The 19,301-nt window shown below is 37.3% G+C and overlaps 1 protein-coding gene across 2 annotated transcripts in view; it reads right to left on the minus strand.

The window, feature by feature from the left end:
* ZDHHC17 (zinc finger DHHC-type palmitoyltransferase 17) overlaps positions 1 to 19,301 on the minus strand; it is a 101,414-nt gene that overhangs the window by 67,112 nt on the left and 15,001 nt on the right. For both annotated transcript variants that reach the window (XM_028531666.2, XM_036018650.1), the window contains exon 2: positions 2,413 to 2,516. In XM_028531666.2, coding sequence (XP_028387467.1) covers positions 2,413 to 2,516 — 104 coding nt within the window. The remainder of the gene's footprint in view (positions 1 to 2,412; positions 2,517 to 19,301) is intronic.

Below are 19,301 nucleotides of genomic sequence, written 5' to 3' on the forward strand. Positions count from 1 at the left end.
CATGGGTAAGGGAAACTATTGTATTACAAAACAGTGAAACAAAATAAACTCCCTTTATTAACAATGATAAATTGCAAAAGTCATACAGTTTTTTTTAATAAAAACAAGCTACAAAAGGATATGTAGTATAGAATACAATTTATATAAATTTTAAACATACGATAGCATATTTTGTTTATAGATATTTGTAGAAATGTGCAAAAATGTTCCAAGAGAGGTTCCCTTGGGGGAGATAGGGAAAAGAACACACTGAGCAACCTGCAGCAATCACAGCAAAATGTTAACATCTGTTTAATCTGACAGTTATTCTATTCTTTAGGACTGAAATGTTTCAAAATTTAAATGTTTTTAAAAGTAGAAATTATAGACAGCATACTTAGATACTTTTCAAGAAATAGGATAGTTAGAAGAGTAGTGATGGATAAAGAAAGGTGGTTGCTTTTTTCTTACAAGATATTGGAATATAGCCCTGGCTGGTATGGATCAGTGGATTGAGTACAGGTCTGCGAACCAAAGGGTCATGGGTCCAATTCTCAGTCAGGGCACATCCCTGGGTTGCAGGCCAGGTCTCCAGTTGGGGGAGCACAAGAAGCAACCACACACTGATATTTCTCTTTCTTTCTCCCTCCCTTCCCCAGTCTAAAAATAAATAAATAGCCCCTGGCTGGCGTAGCTCAGTGGATTGAGCTCGCGCTGGGAACCAAAGTCTCCCAGGTTCAATTCCCAGCCAGGGTACATTCCTGGGTTGCAGGCCATAACCCCCAGCACCCGCACATTGATGTCTCTCTCTCTCCCCCTCTTTCCCTCTCTCACTCCCTCTCTCTCTCCCTCTCTCTCTCTCTCTCTCTCTCCCTCCCTCTCTCCCTCCCTCCCTCCCTCTCCCTCCCTCCCTCCCTAAAAATAAATAAAATCTTTAAAAAAATAAAAAAATAAAAAATAAATAAATAAATAAGATACTGGAATATATTTGCTGATTGAAATGACGCATTAGGTAGAACAAGAGATATTAAGGACAAAGGAGAAAAAGGTGATATCAAAAGAAGCAAAGTCTCAAAAGGAAAAATGAATGTAGAGTAGTATAGTTTGTTAAATACAAGTGGCACAATGTGCTTTGATTTTTGATACATAATATGCAAAAAAGTACAGTAATATCAGTAGACTAAGGATCTGAAAGTCTTCCTGCCCATAAAAGTGATGAAAAATCTGGCAAAAACTGTGAAAGCCTTAACAAAAGGCTTTCAGCAATCTAGGAAACATTTAGTCAAGAAAAAAACAACTGAATTTCAGGAAGAACAGAGAAACTGGTAGCATTTTAACACGTCATGGTCCCATCCTCTGCTGCCCAGCAGCCTTCAAAAATAAGTTTCCTATACCTTGTACTGGTATTGGTACTGAAGTGAACAGAATAGAGATTGAGTTCATTCAAAGCTTCATTCCCAAAGAGGAGTAATTATTTGACCTGTCTGGTTATTGTTCTCTGGAAGTCTACTTAAGAGGCTTACTTACCTATTAGATCTAACTCAAACTCATTAAAAGCTTCTCCCTGGAGTTGTATGCCAAATGTTTTAACATCATAATTACTTGAGAGAACGTATAACAGTTGGGACAAACAACAGACAAATCAAAAAGCTTAAAAGTAAAACCTAAGGAATGAGCTATCTATAGGGGCTTTAAAAAGCCTGGACATATTCTTGGGAATCTGGAATGCCATGCACATGCACACAGTTATATGCACAAATTCAACAAAGACTTGCGATGGCCCTAAGTTCTCACCTCTGATTGACATCAAGGTTCTGCACAAGCAGAAACTCAAAGCTAAGTCACGATTGCCAGCTGCCTGGCTGAGTGCTCAGTGTCCCAACATGCACAAAGAATCCGTCAACGAACATCAAGACTTACTGTTTTAAGAAGTCTGTCCAGTCATTAGCTGACTACTAACTAACCAAGTAGAGGCTTCAGTGACCACAAAGGCAAAAAGACAGACTTCACAGACATGTAGTTTAGACATGTCACAAGCAACAACAAACCCTGGAAGAACCTGATATCCAGAACTGCCACATTACATTATTTGACTAGTCCAGTTATCAACAAAAAAATTATAAGACCTCCAAAGAAATAATAAAGTATAACTCATACATGTGTGTTTGCTTGGGGGTGTGGTGCAGAGACAAGTAATAGAAACTGTTCCTGAAGAATCCCAGTCATTGGACTTACTGGACAAAGATTTTAAATCAGCTCTTTTAAATCTGTACAAAGAACTAAAGGAAATCACGTCTAAATAATCAAAGTATGCAAACAATGTCTTGCCAATACAGAATATCAATAAAGACAAAGAAAGGTATGTGCTCATATTTCACTTACAATATAGATATCAAAGTGTCAAAGAAGAAAACAACTACAACAGAAACTTACTGTGTAGCCTTCACTATGTCCCATGTGCTATAATCATCAATATGAGTTTTCCGTCCAAGAGGTTCACCATATCCATGGTTATAATGGCTTTGGGGTTTGATTTCCTATTAGGGAGAAAATCACACAGAGGCAAGAACTGAGAAAAGGTACAGAAAACATTTCAATATTTCTCTACTGGTTTTATACTCTTTGAAGAATGCTCATTATTTAAATGATTAAGTTTTACCTTTTCTGAGGTCCATACTCTTTAGACAAAAACCACGTTCAAATAGATCTACCCTTGGTACACACTCTCAAAACAGAAAACATGCAAGACTAGAAATTAGTGCCACATTAGAACTGAAATTCATCTTCAGTTCCATACCTCTTATCCCTTCATCAAATTAACCTTCATTCTCTCAGACCAAGTTTCCTATTATCTAGCATTATCCTCAGCTCTAACACCTTACTTTTAAAACCTTCATTATATGCCAAATAAACTCTAATGTCCTAAAGATAAAAACCCAGGGATATTATTATTCTATTATTCTCAGGTACTACCTTTTCTTACACTCATTCATGCAGAGGACTTGTTAAGCATCTACCATATCAGGTGCATAAAGAACAATAGGACAACCCTGATGAAATGTAAATCCACTCGAATAGTTCTAAAAATGTCAATACCCTTAAAGAAACTTTTTATATAAAAATTCAATTAAACACTAGTTTCACAGAAAATTACATCCATTCGAAGTTTATATGCTGTGTCCAATATCCTATTTAAAATACAAAATTTGCTATGCATAGTCAGCTTCCTCAATATAATGTAGCACTGAGATAGTTTTATTTTTTATATACAAACAGGAAAATTGAACATATTCAGCTCTAATACCAGCCATTCAAATTTATGATTCTAATCTCTCTGTCATTCTCTCTCACACACACAAATGTAAATATAAATAAAAGAATAAGGCATAACAAGAAATCTGGGAAGAACGTAATCCTTAGAAGAATTCACGCTCTCCTGGCCACTGATATTTAATAATCCAAATTGAATGGCATTTTACTAGAGGAAAAGGCTATTATCTATAAGTTACTCTAGCCACTCAATTTGTTTGGAAAATTGCAATATTAATTTGATTGAGCCATAAAATGAGAAAACTATCAATCTGAATATTTTCAAGGAGTAGGAGTTAAAAAATTTCACAAAGCAAATTCTGCTTAGTACAGGACTTTTCAACATATCATTTCCTTATGAAATTGCTATAGCCAATATTAAAATACACAGTAATAATCATAAATCCATATTAGCAGAAGAAAACAGACATCAGTTTTAAGCGAAGTTCATAACACACATAATGCATATAGTTTACTAAGTGATTTTTTGAGAGACTCTTGGTTCAGATTCCATTAAAACACAACTTGCCAAATTTGAATATGGGCAAGTATAGTTAGTATTCTGGGTATGTGAAACATTCTGAATAATCAATGAAGCAAACCAATACATAAGATTTAACCATTTAATATTTTTAAATTTTTTATTTAATTTTTGCAATGAATTACAGTTCTCAACTTCTCTGTGCTCTATATTCAGTGGGGTGAAGTCAAGACAGACACTTCTTAGACCAGCAACACTTCTTTCTTTCTAAATTTTCTTTTCTGATTTTTATTCTCTCCTACCACTAGGAAAATAATTTTTTAAACTTTTGATTCTGACTTCTGTAGGGCAAAAAGACACCTAAAGGTAAATAAAAACTGGTAGTAATTCACAAGCAAAATGGAATACTGCTATATATCTGACAAAACATGTATTGAGAGCTTACTATAATAAAGCACTCCCCACTGTACTGGCACTCCAGGCCAGGATAAGTGTGAGGCCAGTGCAGAGTTTAAGAGGGTGCCAAAAAACCTCAGTAATAAGGATTTTAATATTTTAATGAATTATACATTAAATATCAAAACACAATGGGAAAAAGAACCCAAACATCAGCATTTTAAATAGAGACTGCATTACTACTGCTGATTTTTCTATTTGTGTCAGGTTCCACTGTAGTTAGAAGCACTACAAACATATACCAAAATACAAACATGTTCTCTTGCCCTCAAGGACTTTATAATCCAGAGCAGAAGGACAAAGTAAAAAATGTAAGTCAAATATAAGAAGTAAGAACTTTCCAATAAGTTAAAATGTAAATAAAGACAACAGAAGTTCTCAAATTAATAACTTTAAAAACTATTTCAATTTGAAAATCTGTTTAGAGCAAACTGCTATTCTTTTTTACTAATAACAATACACTGCTTTACAAGCTTATAACAAATACTCATAAACAAAAAGTAAATTTCTATTTAAGGCTTACTATTATTTTTTCATGCCCTTTAATGTCATTTTTATCCCCAGAGACCTAGTCTTGGTTTCTGTATAGTCCATTTTGTCTGACATTGCCCACGATGATCTTCCAAATGTACTAAAAATCACAATTTTATCCTACCTGTAAGGTTTTTTATTTGTTTTTACTATTTAGTAAAATAAATCTTATTTTTTTTAAAGATGGCTTTAAATATATCCCTAGAATAATTCTAGAGAGGTAGAGTTATTCTCATAAAAAGTAAAACAAATGATGTTTAAGCAAATTTCCAACCTGCTTTATTACCAGAAAAAAACAAAACAAAAAAATTATAATTCAGAACTTAAATTTATTTTTCCCACTTTTAAACAGACTAGAAACTAGTTTGTCTCTAGAATTAGTATGCTGTCAATGTGGCAAACGCCAACACTGTCTATTAATATAACCACTATCACTATGCTTAGAAATAACAACTGTAGTTTTTAAACCTTAAAGACACAAAATAAAAAACCACTGTGTTCATGTAAATGAAAGTATATCTTATAAATGTATAGACAATATTTTTAAATTATAAATTTGCTCATGTATCAGATACAATTCAACAAATATTTAATGGCACTTGGAAATTCTATCATTTTTTCTTGATTTTAATGGGAACCAAGAAGTAATTTAATTGATATCTCTCATATCAGATTTCTTAAAAACAAAAACAAAAACAAAAAACATGATTCAGCTGCTCTTTAAAAATTAAAAAATCCTCCAAGATTTGAAGTCCTCCAAGATTTCTTCTAAGGCTAACATACAATGATTTTACATAATACCAGAGTATAGAAATTACAACCACTAGGAAGTTCCTTCTAGTGCCTAGTTGATAGTCCTGGTACTTGTTGAAGAGAATTGGAAGGAGGAAAAGCACCTCCAAAATCTGCTGCTGAAGTAGCAGACACAAATGAGAAGAACTGGGATAAGCTCAGCTACTATACACTACTGCTAAGAGAAATCAACATATTAGAACTCAAATTCTGTATAAGTGCTGGCTTGTATGTTAAGATGATAGATGCCATAATACTCTGATTCACATGCCCAGGTAGAATTACAAAACCAGTCAACCCACTGCCAAGTGTCTGTGTGAAATCTGGTTAGCTTTTTAAAAATGCTATACCTGTTAAATCTTTATACATATACAGGGTCCAGCAGAAGGCCACTGAGTGTGGTTGATAGGGTACATGAATATCTCGCACGAGATGGTCAGCAACTTGAACATTTCACCTAAAATGTCATACGGTTTGCTTGAGTGTGATATTATGTTACAGAATTACATACTTATGATTTTAGAACAAAAGATTTGGTATAGATTACTAGTTCATAAAAAATGGTGCTATTTGTATTAGACCATGTATAAAAAGGGTGGTGGTATTGACCAAAGAATCCTCTGTTGGCCCAGTGCTTCTAGGTTTACTACCAACCAAATATAGATGTTTTGTAAGTCAAAAAAGGTTCTCCAAGCATGGGTTCTATAGTACAGTATGAGTGAAAACAAACATATAGGTAAGTTCAGGAATATTCAGAAAGAAGAGTAAGGGAAGAGACCAGCAACTGTAATACATTAAAAAGCAAACTAATGTGAAAATAGGGGCATTGGTTATAAACAGTCAGAGCAATGAAACAGAGCTTGAAGAATGAGAATTAAAATCAAGAGGAAAAGGTCTTCAATAAATGACATAAAAAGGACAACTGGCTTTTGGGATTTGGGATTTTTGAAAAATTCACCAGGCTCCAATAAAGGGGTGATATGCTTGATGAAAAGATACCAATAAATACACCCAAGACTACAGTTTCTTTTATGGCAGATGATATGTGCCTCAAAATAACAGGGCCAGAGCAAAATTTAGGGCAGCATGCTTCCCAGGTCAGCCATACACCCCATGAGAACATACAGATGCCTATACCATTCCCTGGAGAGAAACATACACACTTTACTCTTCTTGGGGAGTCTTTGTCTCCCTCCCCCGCCCCCGAAATCTCTGGAGTATTCTGGAGACTCTGGCCATATGCTTTGTGCTAATCAGATCTAAGTAACTTATTCAAAATGGCTCCAGGACTTTTCCTAAATAGTTACTTCAAGACAAATTAAATTGAAGATCTGTTTTCCAGGCTTCCTGGAGATGGGACTATACCCTGGTAGGACCAGGCCTCGGTCTGCCTGAAGGCTCTTCCTACAGATTCTTACCTTACTCCTTAGATCAAATAACGTTCAACCAGACCAAAGGCTTAAATATAAGAATACTGGCAAGAAAAGTCCTAATGAAAAAAAAAAAATCTTAGAAAAGCATAACAACACATTTGAAAAATGAGGAAGACTATGTAGACAATTCATAGAAAAAATACAATGGCAAATACATGTATAATCAGATGCCATAATTCTAAATTAATTAAATGGATTACCAAAATTAAAAAAAAATGAGGGAGAGAAAGAAATTCAATAAAATTCTAGGGCACATATGTGTTACCTGCCTGCCTGCTTTTGGTGCACAGCCCATATACACAGGCGAATTAGCAAACCATTTGGTCTTAACCATATGCTTATGACTTGTACTGTATAAATGTCTGCTGTTAGGAAGTATTCTAAAAGGCTGGACTCTGATTCAAGGAGCTCATTGTACTTAATTATATAATTCTGCTGCTAAAATTTAATTCCATTAAATGTGTAAGACAAAATTAGAATACTGCATAGGGATGCTTGAAAGAAGGAAACAGAAAAGAAAAAAAAAGTCTCTGTACCTGATGCTTTTCTAAGCCCTAACAAATCAATGGGCCAAATGTGAGGCCTTCTTAACACCTGAGGAAGTAATGAACTACATTCTAGAGATACCATAAGGATTTTTAAAAAGAAATACTGATTATCATGAAAAAAGGCAACATAAGCATAAAGCATATATAACCAAGTGAATAATGAATGACAAGGAAAACGTGTAGCCACACAAAACTCTAAAATAACTTTAAAAATGTTTTTTAATTAATAGTGCCAGCAGATGGCACTACACTCAAGACAGAATCCTTTACTAAGCTATTTGATGCACCTTCTTTAAGAAAAGATTGGGACTTCCGGCAAGATGGAGGAATAGGTGGACGCACCGTACCTCCTCGTACAACCAAGATTAGAAAACCAATAATTTACAACAATAATTTACTATCAGAATAACACCCAGATCCGGCAGAGGATTTATCTGAATGGAAGTCGGGCAGCCAAGAAGTTGAAGTAGACGCGTTCATCCGGACTGGTAGGAGAAGACGAGCCGGCGGGCGCAGGGCTGGCTCGGGTCGGCGGCGCGCGGAGGTCGGGGGAAGGTTTGGCGCGAAATCGGCGCAAAAGCCACCCGGGTGCACAAGAAGGCAGCGGTGATCCCTGAGTACGCAAGCTGCGGCTGGCAGACCCAGAGGGGTAGCGATTGTGGACCAGGGCAGAACTCGCGGCCCAGAAGCCCAGACAAGGGTCTGAGTCCAGGGGAACGGAACTACCGCCATTGTTTTCTCCCGCCCTGCTTCCGCTCCCGCCCCACCCCCACATATAACGTCACAATCTAGCGACTGGGGTGCCCAGCCCCGGTGAGCACCTAAGGCTCTGCCCCCCACCGTAACAAGAGCAACCAGACCGGAAAAAAAAAAAAAGGAGAGACGGGAAAAAAAATATGTTTTCAACAGAGCAGATCAGTCCCCCAGGACTCATCCTTTTGAGCGACCAAGAATTAGCCAGTCTATCAGATGCACAGTTCAAAACACTGGTGATCAGAAAGCTCACGGAACTGGTTGATTTTGGACGAAATTTAGATGAAAGAATGCAGATTACCATAAAACAGATGCAGGAAGACACGCGGAGGAGAGCCAATAGTGAAAGGAAGGAATCTGAGTCTCAAAACAATACAGTGGACCAGAAGGAAGATAGAATCAACCAAGCAGGGAAGCATGATGAAATAAGAATTCAAAAAATTGAGGAAAAGATTAAGAGCATCCAAGACACCTTTAAACGTTCCAATATCCGAATTATAGGGGTACCAGAATCAGAGGGGAAAAGCAACAGATTGAGCACGTATTTGAACAAATAATAAAGGAGAACTTCCCCAATCTGGCAAAGGGAACAGTCTTCCAAGAAATCCAAGAAGCTCAGAGAGCCCCAAAGAAGTTGGACCCAAGAAGAAACACACCAAGGCACATCATAATTACATTAGCCAAGGTCAAAACGAAGGAGAGAATCCTAGAAGCAGCAAGAGGTAAGGGGACAGTCACCTACAAAGGAGTTCCCATCACACTGTCAGCTGATTTCTCCAAAGAGACCTTACAGGCAAGAAGGGGCTGGAAAGAAATATTCCAAGTCATGAAAGACAAGGACCTACATCCCAGATTGCTCTATCCAGCAAAGCTCTCATTTAGAATGGAAGGGCAGATAAAGTGCTTCTCAGATAAGGTCAAGTTAAAGGAGTTCATCATCACCAAGCCCTTATTTTATGAAATGCTAAAGGGACTTATCTAAGAAAAGAAGATAAAGAAAAGATATGTATAGTAAAAGGACAGCAAACTCACAAATATTAACAACCACACCTAAAGCAAAACCAAAAGAAACTAAGTAAACAATTAGAACAGGAACAGAACCACAGAAATGGAGGGCACATGGAGGGTTAGCAGCAGGGGGTGGGAGGAGGAGAGAGGGGGAAAAGGTATACAGAATAAGTAGCATAGAATGTAGGTTGAAAATAGATAGGGGGAGGGCAAGAATAGTACGGGAAATGTAGGAACTAAAGAACCCATAAGTATGACACATGGACATGAACTAAAGGGGGAAATGTGGGTGGGAGGGGGGTACAGGGTGGAGGGGAGAGAAGGGGGGAAATGGGACAACTGTAATAGCATAATCAATAAAATATATTAAAAAACAAAACAAAACAAAAGATTGGGCAAAACTTATGTGGTTATATAATGGAGAGATTTCCATTTTTTTCCAGTAAGCAACTGGTCTCTTACAAATTATGTGTTCTTCTGTGGTCCCTGATCCATGGCTAAAGGTACCTGAGTGTTCCTTCTAATAATCAGAGCCCAACTTGAGGCAGTTTCTCTTTATGGTGTAGTTATCACCCATTAATACCTCAATCCAACCTATCAAATTAATATTGGCTGCTTCCAACAAACTTTAGGCCAGGAAAATGTTCATCACCTTCTATCTTCTTCAAAAACTTGTTTTCACTTCATTTCCTTCTAGCATTAATCCATATGTACACACATATTTGTAACAATATGCATAAATTTGGCACTTTTTTCTTTCCACAGATGTTTGATCAACAAAAAGCTTATATATATATTTTTTCTCTATCTCTTTAAAAACAAACTATTTTTAGGATAGTTTAACATTTACAAAAACAGATTTCCCATAATCTACACACCCAGTTTCCTCCATTATTAACATCCAATATTATTAGTACAGTATATTTGTTACAATTAATGAACCAATAATGAAACATCATTTTTAACTGAAATCTATACTTTATTCAAATTTCCTCAGTTTTTACATAACATCCTCTTTCTGTTCCAAGATCCATCTAGGATATCACATTACATTTAAAAATGGCTCCCTGTGCGCCTCTTGGCTATGACAATTTCTCAGACTTCCCTTGTTTTTGATAAGCTTGACATTTTTCGACGAGTCAGGTATTTTACAGAATGTCCCTCAGATGGAATTTGTCTGGATTTTATTCCCCCAATTACTAGATGGGAATTTTGTGTTTTTAGGAGGAGGCATTTTTTAATTCAACCTAATTTTCAAATTTCTTTTCATTCTGCTATACAGTCGTTATTTGCTGACACATATATATATATGCAAATATATATATATAATTTAAAAATGTGTACATTTTTAAATTATATATTTAATTTTTAAATATATATATATTTTCCCCCTCACCCAAGGACATTTTTTCATTGCTTTTAGAGAAAGAGGAAGGGAGAAAGAGAAAAACATCAATTCATTGCCTTATGTACCCTGACTAGGAATTAAACCTGCTACCTTTTGGTCTGTGGGACTATGCTCCAACCAACTGAGTCACACCAGCCAGGGCAAAATGTTTACATGTTTTATGTAATCTATAGTCATAGTACTCACATGTCATATAGTCTTCTCTTTTATACTTCCTCATGTCATTACACATAATTTTTATGAATAGTGTACTGCTTTTAACCACTGCAAAATATTTAATTAAACTGATACACTGAAACATATTGAAACACTTCCCAACCACTGAACATATAGCTTATTCTTACATTCCCTAAATCAGAGATTTTCAACCATTTTCATTTCATGGCACACATGAAATAATTACTAAAATTCTGCAGCACACCAAAAAATATATTTTTTGATGATCTGACAAAAATTGGTATAATTTTGATTCATTCACACTAGATAGCTATTGTGTTGGCTGTTGTCATTTTTTAATTTGATAATGTAAGGGAAGAGAGGTCAGTACTACTGACTAAACAGTCAGGTATTACATGTTTTAAAAATTCTTACAGCATGCTGGTTGAAATATGCCACCCTAACTAAACTCATAGCTATTTCTCAGGCATGCCTCTTTTATGTCTTCCCCTAACGTTCTCTACACTATTAGACTGTAAGCTATGACAGGGTAAGAACCCTATTTTAATAATTTGTATACTCCCAGTGCTTTGCATGCACAGAACATAGCATACTAGTGCCATTAAATGAAAGAATAAGTGAATGGATTTTTTCCTAAGTAAAAAATACTTAGTTTAACTCATTTAACATTTCTTCTTTTTAACTGGAGTAAACTTCATGGTAAAGGATTTTTAGAGGGTATAAACATTTTTATGGTTCTTGATATGCTATCTAAATTGTTTTTGCAAAGGGATTATATTTATAATCCCACCAGCAATATACGATGAACCATTTTTCTATAAACTCACTGGCACTAGGTACTATTTTTAAATTCTCCCCAAATTTAAATAGAAATTTCAACTTTAAATATAATATCCTGTTCTATTTCTTCTTTTGAGAATTTCCCATTCTTATCCTTTAGCCGTTTTATTCTGAGTCCTAAAATGTGCTTGTTAAATATGTTTCAATCAGATTTTTATGGATATAGAAAATTAGATATTAATCTTTTTCTTAATGATCAAAATGTTTCTGATTTTTAGTATTAAAGTATTCAATATACTTCAAGGAACATGCTTTTCAGAGTTACAATATATTATTCTTTTTCTTGGGCTTTTTTTTTTTGGTCTTGGTTTTTATATTTATATTGTAATCACTAGTACTACCTATCAAATATATCCAGCTCTCTTCCAAAGCAAATGGTAGGACTGTATGTCCTTGGTCCCTTGAAAGTTAAGTGTGTCCAGGTGATTGACTTCTTTTTTAACCAACAGAATACAAATAAAAGAGACATAATGCTTTCAGAAAATAGGTTTCAAGAGCCAGTATACAATTTCTCCCTCTCTTTCCCTCTGCCTCAGAACTGGCAATGTTTCAGAGAATGGAGATCAGTCTGGGCCCAAGGGCAGCCACCATCCAACCCACAATGTATGTGTACTGAACCACAAACATTTAACCACTAAATTTCAGGGTTGTTTCTGCAGAAAAACCTAGTTTATCCTGACATACAATTCTGAGAGTTATTTTGGTAAGTACTAGGCAGATGGGGAATCTACATAAACAATTTTCATTGAATTTGGAGCTGGTTATTAACTAGTATATGGGAGTACTACAAATGTTCAGCTTTATCTTGTATCTGGCCACAATGTAAAAATGTAAACTCTGATTTCTTGATGATCTTTTTGAATAGTCTAATAATACAATCAAATATGCAAATTAACATGGTTTTTCATTTCCACAGAATGGGCAAAAACACCAAATGCAATACTGGAAAAAAATGACAATACATCCTAATTTCTTTGTATTTTTCTCCATTTTAAAAAGGCAATCCTTTCATTGTTTCTCCACTATATATAAAGTTGTTAAACTGTCCTTATTCAAATACTGTACATTACAAAGAATAAGTTAATACTCCATTTGGATACAAATGCCCACTTGACCATCATATCCTTGCATTAAAGAATATGTCCAATTTCACATTTCAGCCAAGATTAATTGCCAATTTTATCCTCCAAGATTCTAACTAACAGTTTTTAATATAACTCCAGTTGAACTGAGTATGGAAGTCACCTTCCCTCCCCTCCTGCCCCTCACACACACAACCTACTCTTTTCATCAGCAGCTCGAACTCAAGTCCCAGCCACATTTCCAATGAGGCCCCAGAAAGGTGGAGCACACACAGAATGCCCCGTGTCTGGAAAATTCTGAGGAAGTACCTTTTAGGAGTTGTAAGTTGTTATTTTTTTTTTAACTTCATGGATCAAGTACACAGGTAAATTAGTTAAATATAACTATCAAAATGCAAATATAGAAACACTGAAAATCCTAAAAGAAGAAATGCACAAACCCCATCTTCAAATGAAAATAAACAAAGGCATTCTGGCCTCTAGTTCAGTAGACCAAAAAAAAAAAAAATCAGGGAATTCCAAGCAAGGAAGTAAGATTACACATGCAATTTTTTTTTAAAGATTTTATTTATTTATTTTTAGAGAGGGAAGGGAGGGAGATAGAGAGAGATAGAGAGAAACGTCAATGTGCGGTTGCTGGGGGTTATGGCCTGCAACCCAGGCATGTACCCTGGCTGGGAATCGAACCTGGGACACTTTGGTTCCCAGTCCGAGCTCAATCCACTGAGCTACGCCAGCTAGGGCTAGACATGAAATTTTAAAAGATCATTTGATAATTCCCCATCCTCGGTCAACACATCCACAACATATTCTTCCTCGTTCCTGTACTATTTACTAAAAGGTATTTCCAACTATTAAATGTCCAAAGTAAAAACTCATTCTACGTTGACTCATTCTCCCAAACTCTCAGACATAATAATTAATTACTAATTAAGTTACCAAGTCTTAACTACTTCTCTCAAAACAAATCCTTATCAGTCCTTTTGTTTTACCTCTGGACTATCCTCTCAACACATTGCTGCCCACATTGCTGCTCTCCTGATTAAAATTCTAAAAATTATGCAGACAGGGTAAAACAAGAAAATTCGACTTCCGGCAAGATGGAGGCATAGGTGGACGCACTGTACCTCCACACACAACCAAGATTAGAACAACAACAATTTAGAGGCAGAATAACACCCAGAGCTGACAGAGAATTTATCTGAACGGAAGTTGGACAGCCAAGAAGTTGAAATAGACCTGTTCATCCAGACCGGTAGGAGGGGCGGAGAGGAACAGCTGGGCGTGGGTGGCGGCCCGAGGAAAACAGGGAGAACTGGGCACATAAGGCATCTGGGGTGTGCAAGATCGCAGCTGGCGGACCCAGTGAGGCAGTGATTGTGGACCAGGGCAGAGCATGCAACCCAGGATCCCAGAGAAGGGACTGAGGTCCCAGGAGAACGGAGCTACCACCATTGTTCCCTCCCGCCCCCGCCCCCACATACAATGTCACAATCTAGTGACTGGGGTGCCCAGCCCCGGTGAACACCTAAGGCTCTGCCCCTCACCAAAACAGGAGCGACCAGACCAAAAAAAAAAAAAAGAGAGAGAGAGAGAGAGAGAAAGAGAGAGAGAGAGACATGTCTCAAACAGAAGAACAGATCAATGCCCCAGGACTCATCCTTTTGAGTGACCAAGAGATAGCCAATCTATGAGATGCACAGTTCAAAACACTGGTGATCAGTAAGCTCGCAGAATCGGTTGATTTTGGGCGCAAATTAGATGAAAAAATGCAGGTTACCATAAAAGAGATGAAGGAAAATGCACAGAGAACCAATAGTGACGGGAAGGAAAGTGGGACTCAAAACAATAGAGTGGACCAGAAGGAAGAAACAACCAAACAGGAAAGCATGAAGAAATAAGAATTCAAAAAAACGAGGAGAAGCTTAGGAACCTCCAAGACATCTTTAAACCTTCCAACATCCAAATTATAGGGGTACCAGAAGGGGAAGAGGAAAAGCAGCAGATTGAACACATATTTGAACAAATAATAAAGGAGAACTTCCCCATTCTGGCAAAGGAAATAGACTTCCAGGAAGTCCAGGAAGCTCAGAGAGCTCCAAAGAAGTTGGACCCAAGAAGAAACACACCAAGGCACATCATAATTACATTAGCCAAGGTAAAAATGAAGGAGAGAATCCTAGAAGCAGCAAGAGGTAAGGGGACAGTCACCTACAAAGGAGTTCCCATCACACTGTCAGCTGATTTCTCAAAAGAGACCTTCCAGGCAAGAAGGGGCTGGAAAGAAGTATTCAAAGTCATGAAAGACAAGGACCTATATCCCAGATTACTCTACCCAGCAAAGCTCTCATTTAGAATGGAAGGGCAGATAAAGTGCTTCTCAGATAAGGTCAAGTTAAAGGAGTTCATCATCACCAAGCCCTTATTTTATGAAATGTTAAAGGGACTTATCTAAGAAAAGAAGATAAAGAAAAAACATGTATAGTAAAAGGACAGCAAACTCACAATTATTAACAACCACACCTAAAGCAAAACCAAAAGAAACTAAGCAAACAGCTATAATAGGAACAGAACCACAGAAATGGAGATCACATGGAGTGTTAGCAACAGGGGAGTGGGAGGAGGAGGGGGGGGGAAAGGTACAGAGAATAAGTAGCATAGATGGTAGGTTGAAAATAGATAGGGGGAGGGTAAGAATAGTATGGGAAATGTAGAAGCTCAAGAATGACACATGGACATGACTAAAGGGGGGATATGGGTGGGAGAGGGTGTACAGGGTGGAGGGGAGTGAAGGGGGGAAAATGGGACAACTGTAATAGCATAATCAATAAAATATATTTAAAAAAAAAGAAAATTCTAGTAATCATACAAAATTGTATTAACTGGCCCCAATCTACTTTTTCCCAATTTAGTATCAAACACCTCCTTTTAAGCACCATTTCAAGAAGTCATGTCAGGGGAAAAACAGAGACAACTGTACTTGAACAACAATAAAAAAAATTCATTTTAATTAAAAAAAAGTCATGTACTTTTAAAACCTATCTTTTTGCTCATGTTAGCATTCTATTCAGAAGACACATTGTATCTTAGGTTTGGCAATCTTTTACTAATCCTTCAATTCCAATGTCCCCATACCCGTTCTTGTTCTCCTCAGGCAGAATTAACTGTCATGTCATCTGTGTTCCTGTTGCTATGCAAACATATTATAGTACTATGTGCTGTTATATGTGTTAGTTTCCCACTGCAGCTATAAGAGATTACCACAAACAACAGATTTATTATCTTTCAGTTCTGGAAGTCAGAAGTCCAAAATTAAATATCAGCATCACAAGGTGTCAGCAGGGCCACACTCCCTCTGGAGGCTCTAGAACAAAGCTATTCTTTGCCTCTTCCAGCTCTGGTGGGCTTCTGGTACTTCTTGGCTTGTGGTGAGAGCACTCCAATACTTGAGGCCACCACCTTCAAGTCCAGCTAGTCAGCTTCATATAGCCTTCTCTGTATGTGTGTTCAAATATCCCTCTGCTTCCTCTTATAAAAATACATGTGATTAGGCCCTGGCTGGTGTGGTTTGGTGGATTGAGCACCATCCTGCAAAACAAAAGGTCACTGGTTCGATTACTGGACAGGGCACATACCTGGGATGCGGGCCAAGTCCCCAGTTGGGGGTGTACAAGAGGCAACCCATCAATGCTTCTCTCATACATCGATGTTTCTCTCCTGCTCTTTCTCCCTCCCTTCCCTTCCAAAAAATAATAAATAGTATGTGACTAGCCCTAACCGGTGTGGCTTGGTTGGTAGGGCATCATCCAGCAAACCAAAAGTTTGCCACTCAGTGCCTGGTCAGAGCTCATGACTGGGTCATGGGTTTGGTCCTGGACCGGGCACATGCAGGAGGCAACCAATCAATGTTTCTCTCCCACATCAATGTTTCTCTCCCTTTCTCCCTCCCTCTAAAAATAAATCTTTGTAAAAGAATACATGTGATTATATATAGGGTCCATGTGGATATCCAGGATAATCTCCCCATCTCAAGACCCTTCATTTTATCATCCCTGCACTTTTTCCCTTACAAGGTAACACAAGTTCCAAAGTATTAAGACTTGGTATTTTTGGAGGAAGACAAGTGGGGTGGAATATTCTGCCTATCACAGGCTGAGCATAAAAGTGGAAAAGTGAGAAGTAAAGGAGTGAAGTTCATATTACACAGGTTGTACTTTTCTCACAGTTACGAAAACCCCTCAATCACTGGCCATACCAACTGTTGGCTCTCTCATGTGAGGCTTTCTGAGAATTCTAAAATTCATCCCATGGAAACAAAGACTTGCTCTTCAACCAAACTTTAGTCCAACTCCTCTAAGCTCTTTGCTCAACTAGGCCTCAACCTTGGACCCCCACTCTTATTGGACAGCACAGTCCAGTTTCAGCAAAAAACCTGCTAAGTCAGTAAACAGAGAATTTCCCACCCTTGATACCCGATCACCCTGGCCTGCCATCAACAAGAATCCTGTTAAATTGGTTTAGCAAGAATACCATCCTTAATGTCTCCTCTTAGTATTTTCCATCCACTGACCCCCTTGTTCTGTTTGTTGGCTTTCAACCCCCAATTGTCCTTGTTGTATTTGGATTTGAGCCCAGTTCCATACTGAGGGCTTCTTTTTCCCTACTGCAATAGTGCCTGAATGAAATTCATTTTTACCACTTTACTGTCCAGCTCCGCTTTTCTTAACAGAACCTCCCTCTGCAACATTCTCTGGTACAAAAGAGACATTCTCCAGCTCACATCTAAACACTCCTCAGCCCCTATCCCAGGGGTATAACCCTGGGGCTGCTTCTGCAGAGCAGTCAACTCCCTTTAATAAGTCTCTTTCAAGATGGCTCTAGTTTATCTAACTTCTAAATTGTTTGGTTGGCCCAAGGAAATACCACACAGAGAAAGCTCTTGCTCTGGGTCTTCCACTGCAAGGTTATTTCATGTATCTCTTACCCTTCTCACTTCCCCAGTAAAGCAGCAGCAGTGCCTGGTCTCTGAGCCTTCAATAACTCCAAGGGACCCATTTTATACTTTTCCAAGAATTCTCTAACACTCCACTCAGACAGCACCTGAGGGAAGCCTAACTAATCTCTGCAACCTAGCAGTAGTCCAGCCAAAAAAATATCTTCCTTCTAGAAAAATCCCAGTGTTCCAGAGGAATTGTTTGCAACCCACATGAAGGGCAATATAAACACCACAGCACTCCCTCCTGGGTTGATAACTCTTCAAAGAGTCCTTCCTCCCATTAAAGACTCTATCTTGTATAGACTGGAAATAACAATTCCAGAATAAATTATGGCCATTTCCCAGCAAGTTAAGCACATCTGTTCATACTGCAGCAATCCCTTGTCAGCTAGCGTCCTCAGCTCTAAACTCCAGGAAAAAATGCTTAGATGACAAGAAAAGTCCCACTTAATGTCCTATTATACAAAATATATCAAAGTATTTATCCTTTCATGCTTAGTTTTCACTTAACATTACGTTTTTGAGATTTACCTGTGCTGAGACATGTAGTTCTAGTTTATTCAATGCAATTGCTAGATGATATATCCCATTACATCAGCAATTTTCAACCAGTATGCTGCAAAAGGTACACTGGGGCACCATGAGAATTTTTAAAACATGCAATCAATACCTGACTATTTAGTCAGGGGCACTGATCTCTTTTCCCTTAGACTGGCAAATTAAAAACTGACAACAGCCTACACAACAATAGCTGTATGCTGTGAATGAATCAAAATTATACCTCTTTTTTGTCAGATTGACAAAATAATGTATTTTTTGGTATGCAGAGAGTTTTAGTAGTTTATCTGTGCCATGAAATGAAAAAGACTGAAAATTGCTGCTTTATATGAATAAACCACATACATTCCCCTTCTAAGAGACTTTTTGCTACTATAAACCATACTGCAATAAACAATCTTATAGAGGCCTCATCTGTAAGTTTCTCTAGGATAAGCACCTAGTAGCAGAACTTCTGAATAAAAAGACTTCGAGTTATCTTTTACTATCATTAAAATGCTTTCTAAGGTGGTAGTACCAACTTACATTCTCACTAGCAATGCATGAGTTTTCCTTATACTATACTTAAATCTACCAAACTTCTTGACCTGGGAGGGGATCTACTGGGTATCAAATTATATCTTGTTTTGATCTTCAGTTCCCTGAAGCAAAGTGAAGAAACTTAGCTAGGACAGATCAACTATATCTATGTTGTTGAAAAGTCAAGAAGGAAAAGGACCACAAGTAGACCACTGAATTTAACAATATAGATACCACATTACTTACACAAGGTGGGGGCATTTATGAGAAAGAAATTGATTAAAGAAAAGAAGGAAGAAAAATGGGAATGGCAAGTACAGGCAAATCTTTTGAAGAGTTTTACTACAAAGAACAAGAAATAGGGCAGTAAGAGAGTAGTGCAATCAAAGAAAAATACAATTTTGGTTTCATTTTTTTTTTTTTAGGCTGGA

This window comes from Phyllostomus discolor, chromosome 2 (assembly GCF_004126475.2).
Source record: "Phyllostomus discolor isolate MPI-MPIP mPhyDis1 chromosome 2, mPhyDis1.pri.v3, whole genome shotgun sequence".
Classification (NCBI taxonomy): Eukaryota; Metazoa; Chordata; class Mammalia; order Chiroptera; family Phyllostomidae; genus Phyllostomus; species Phyllostomus discolor.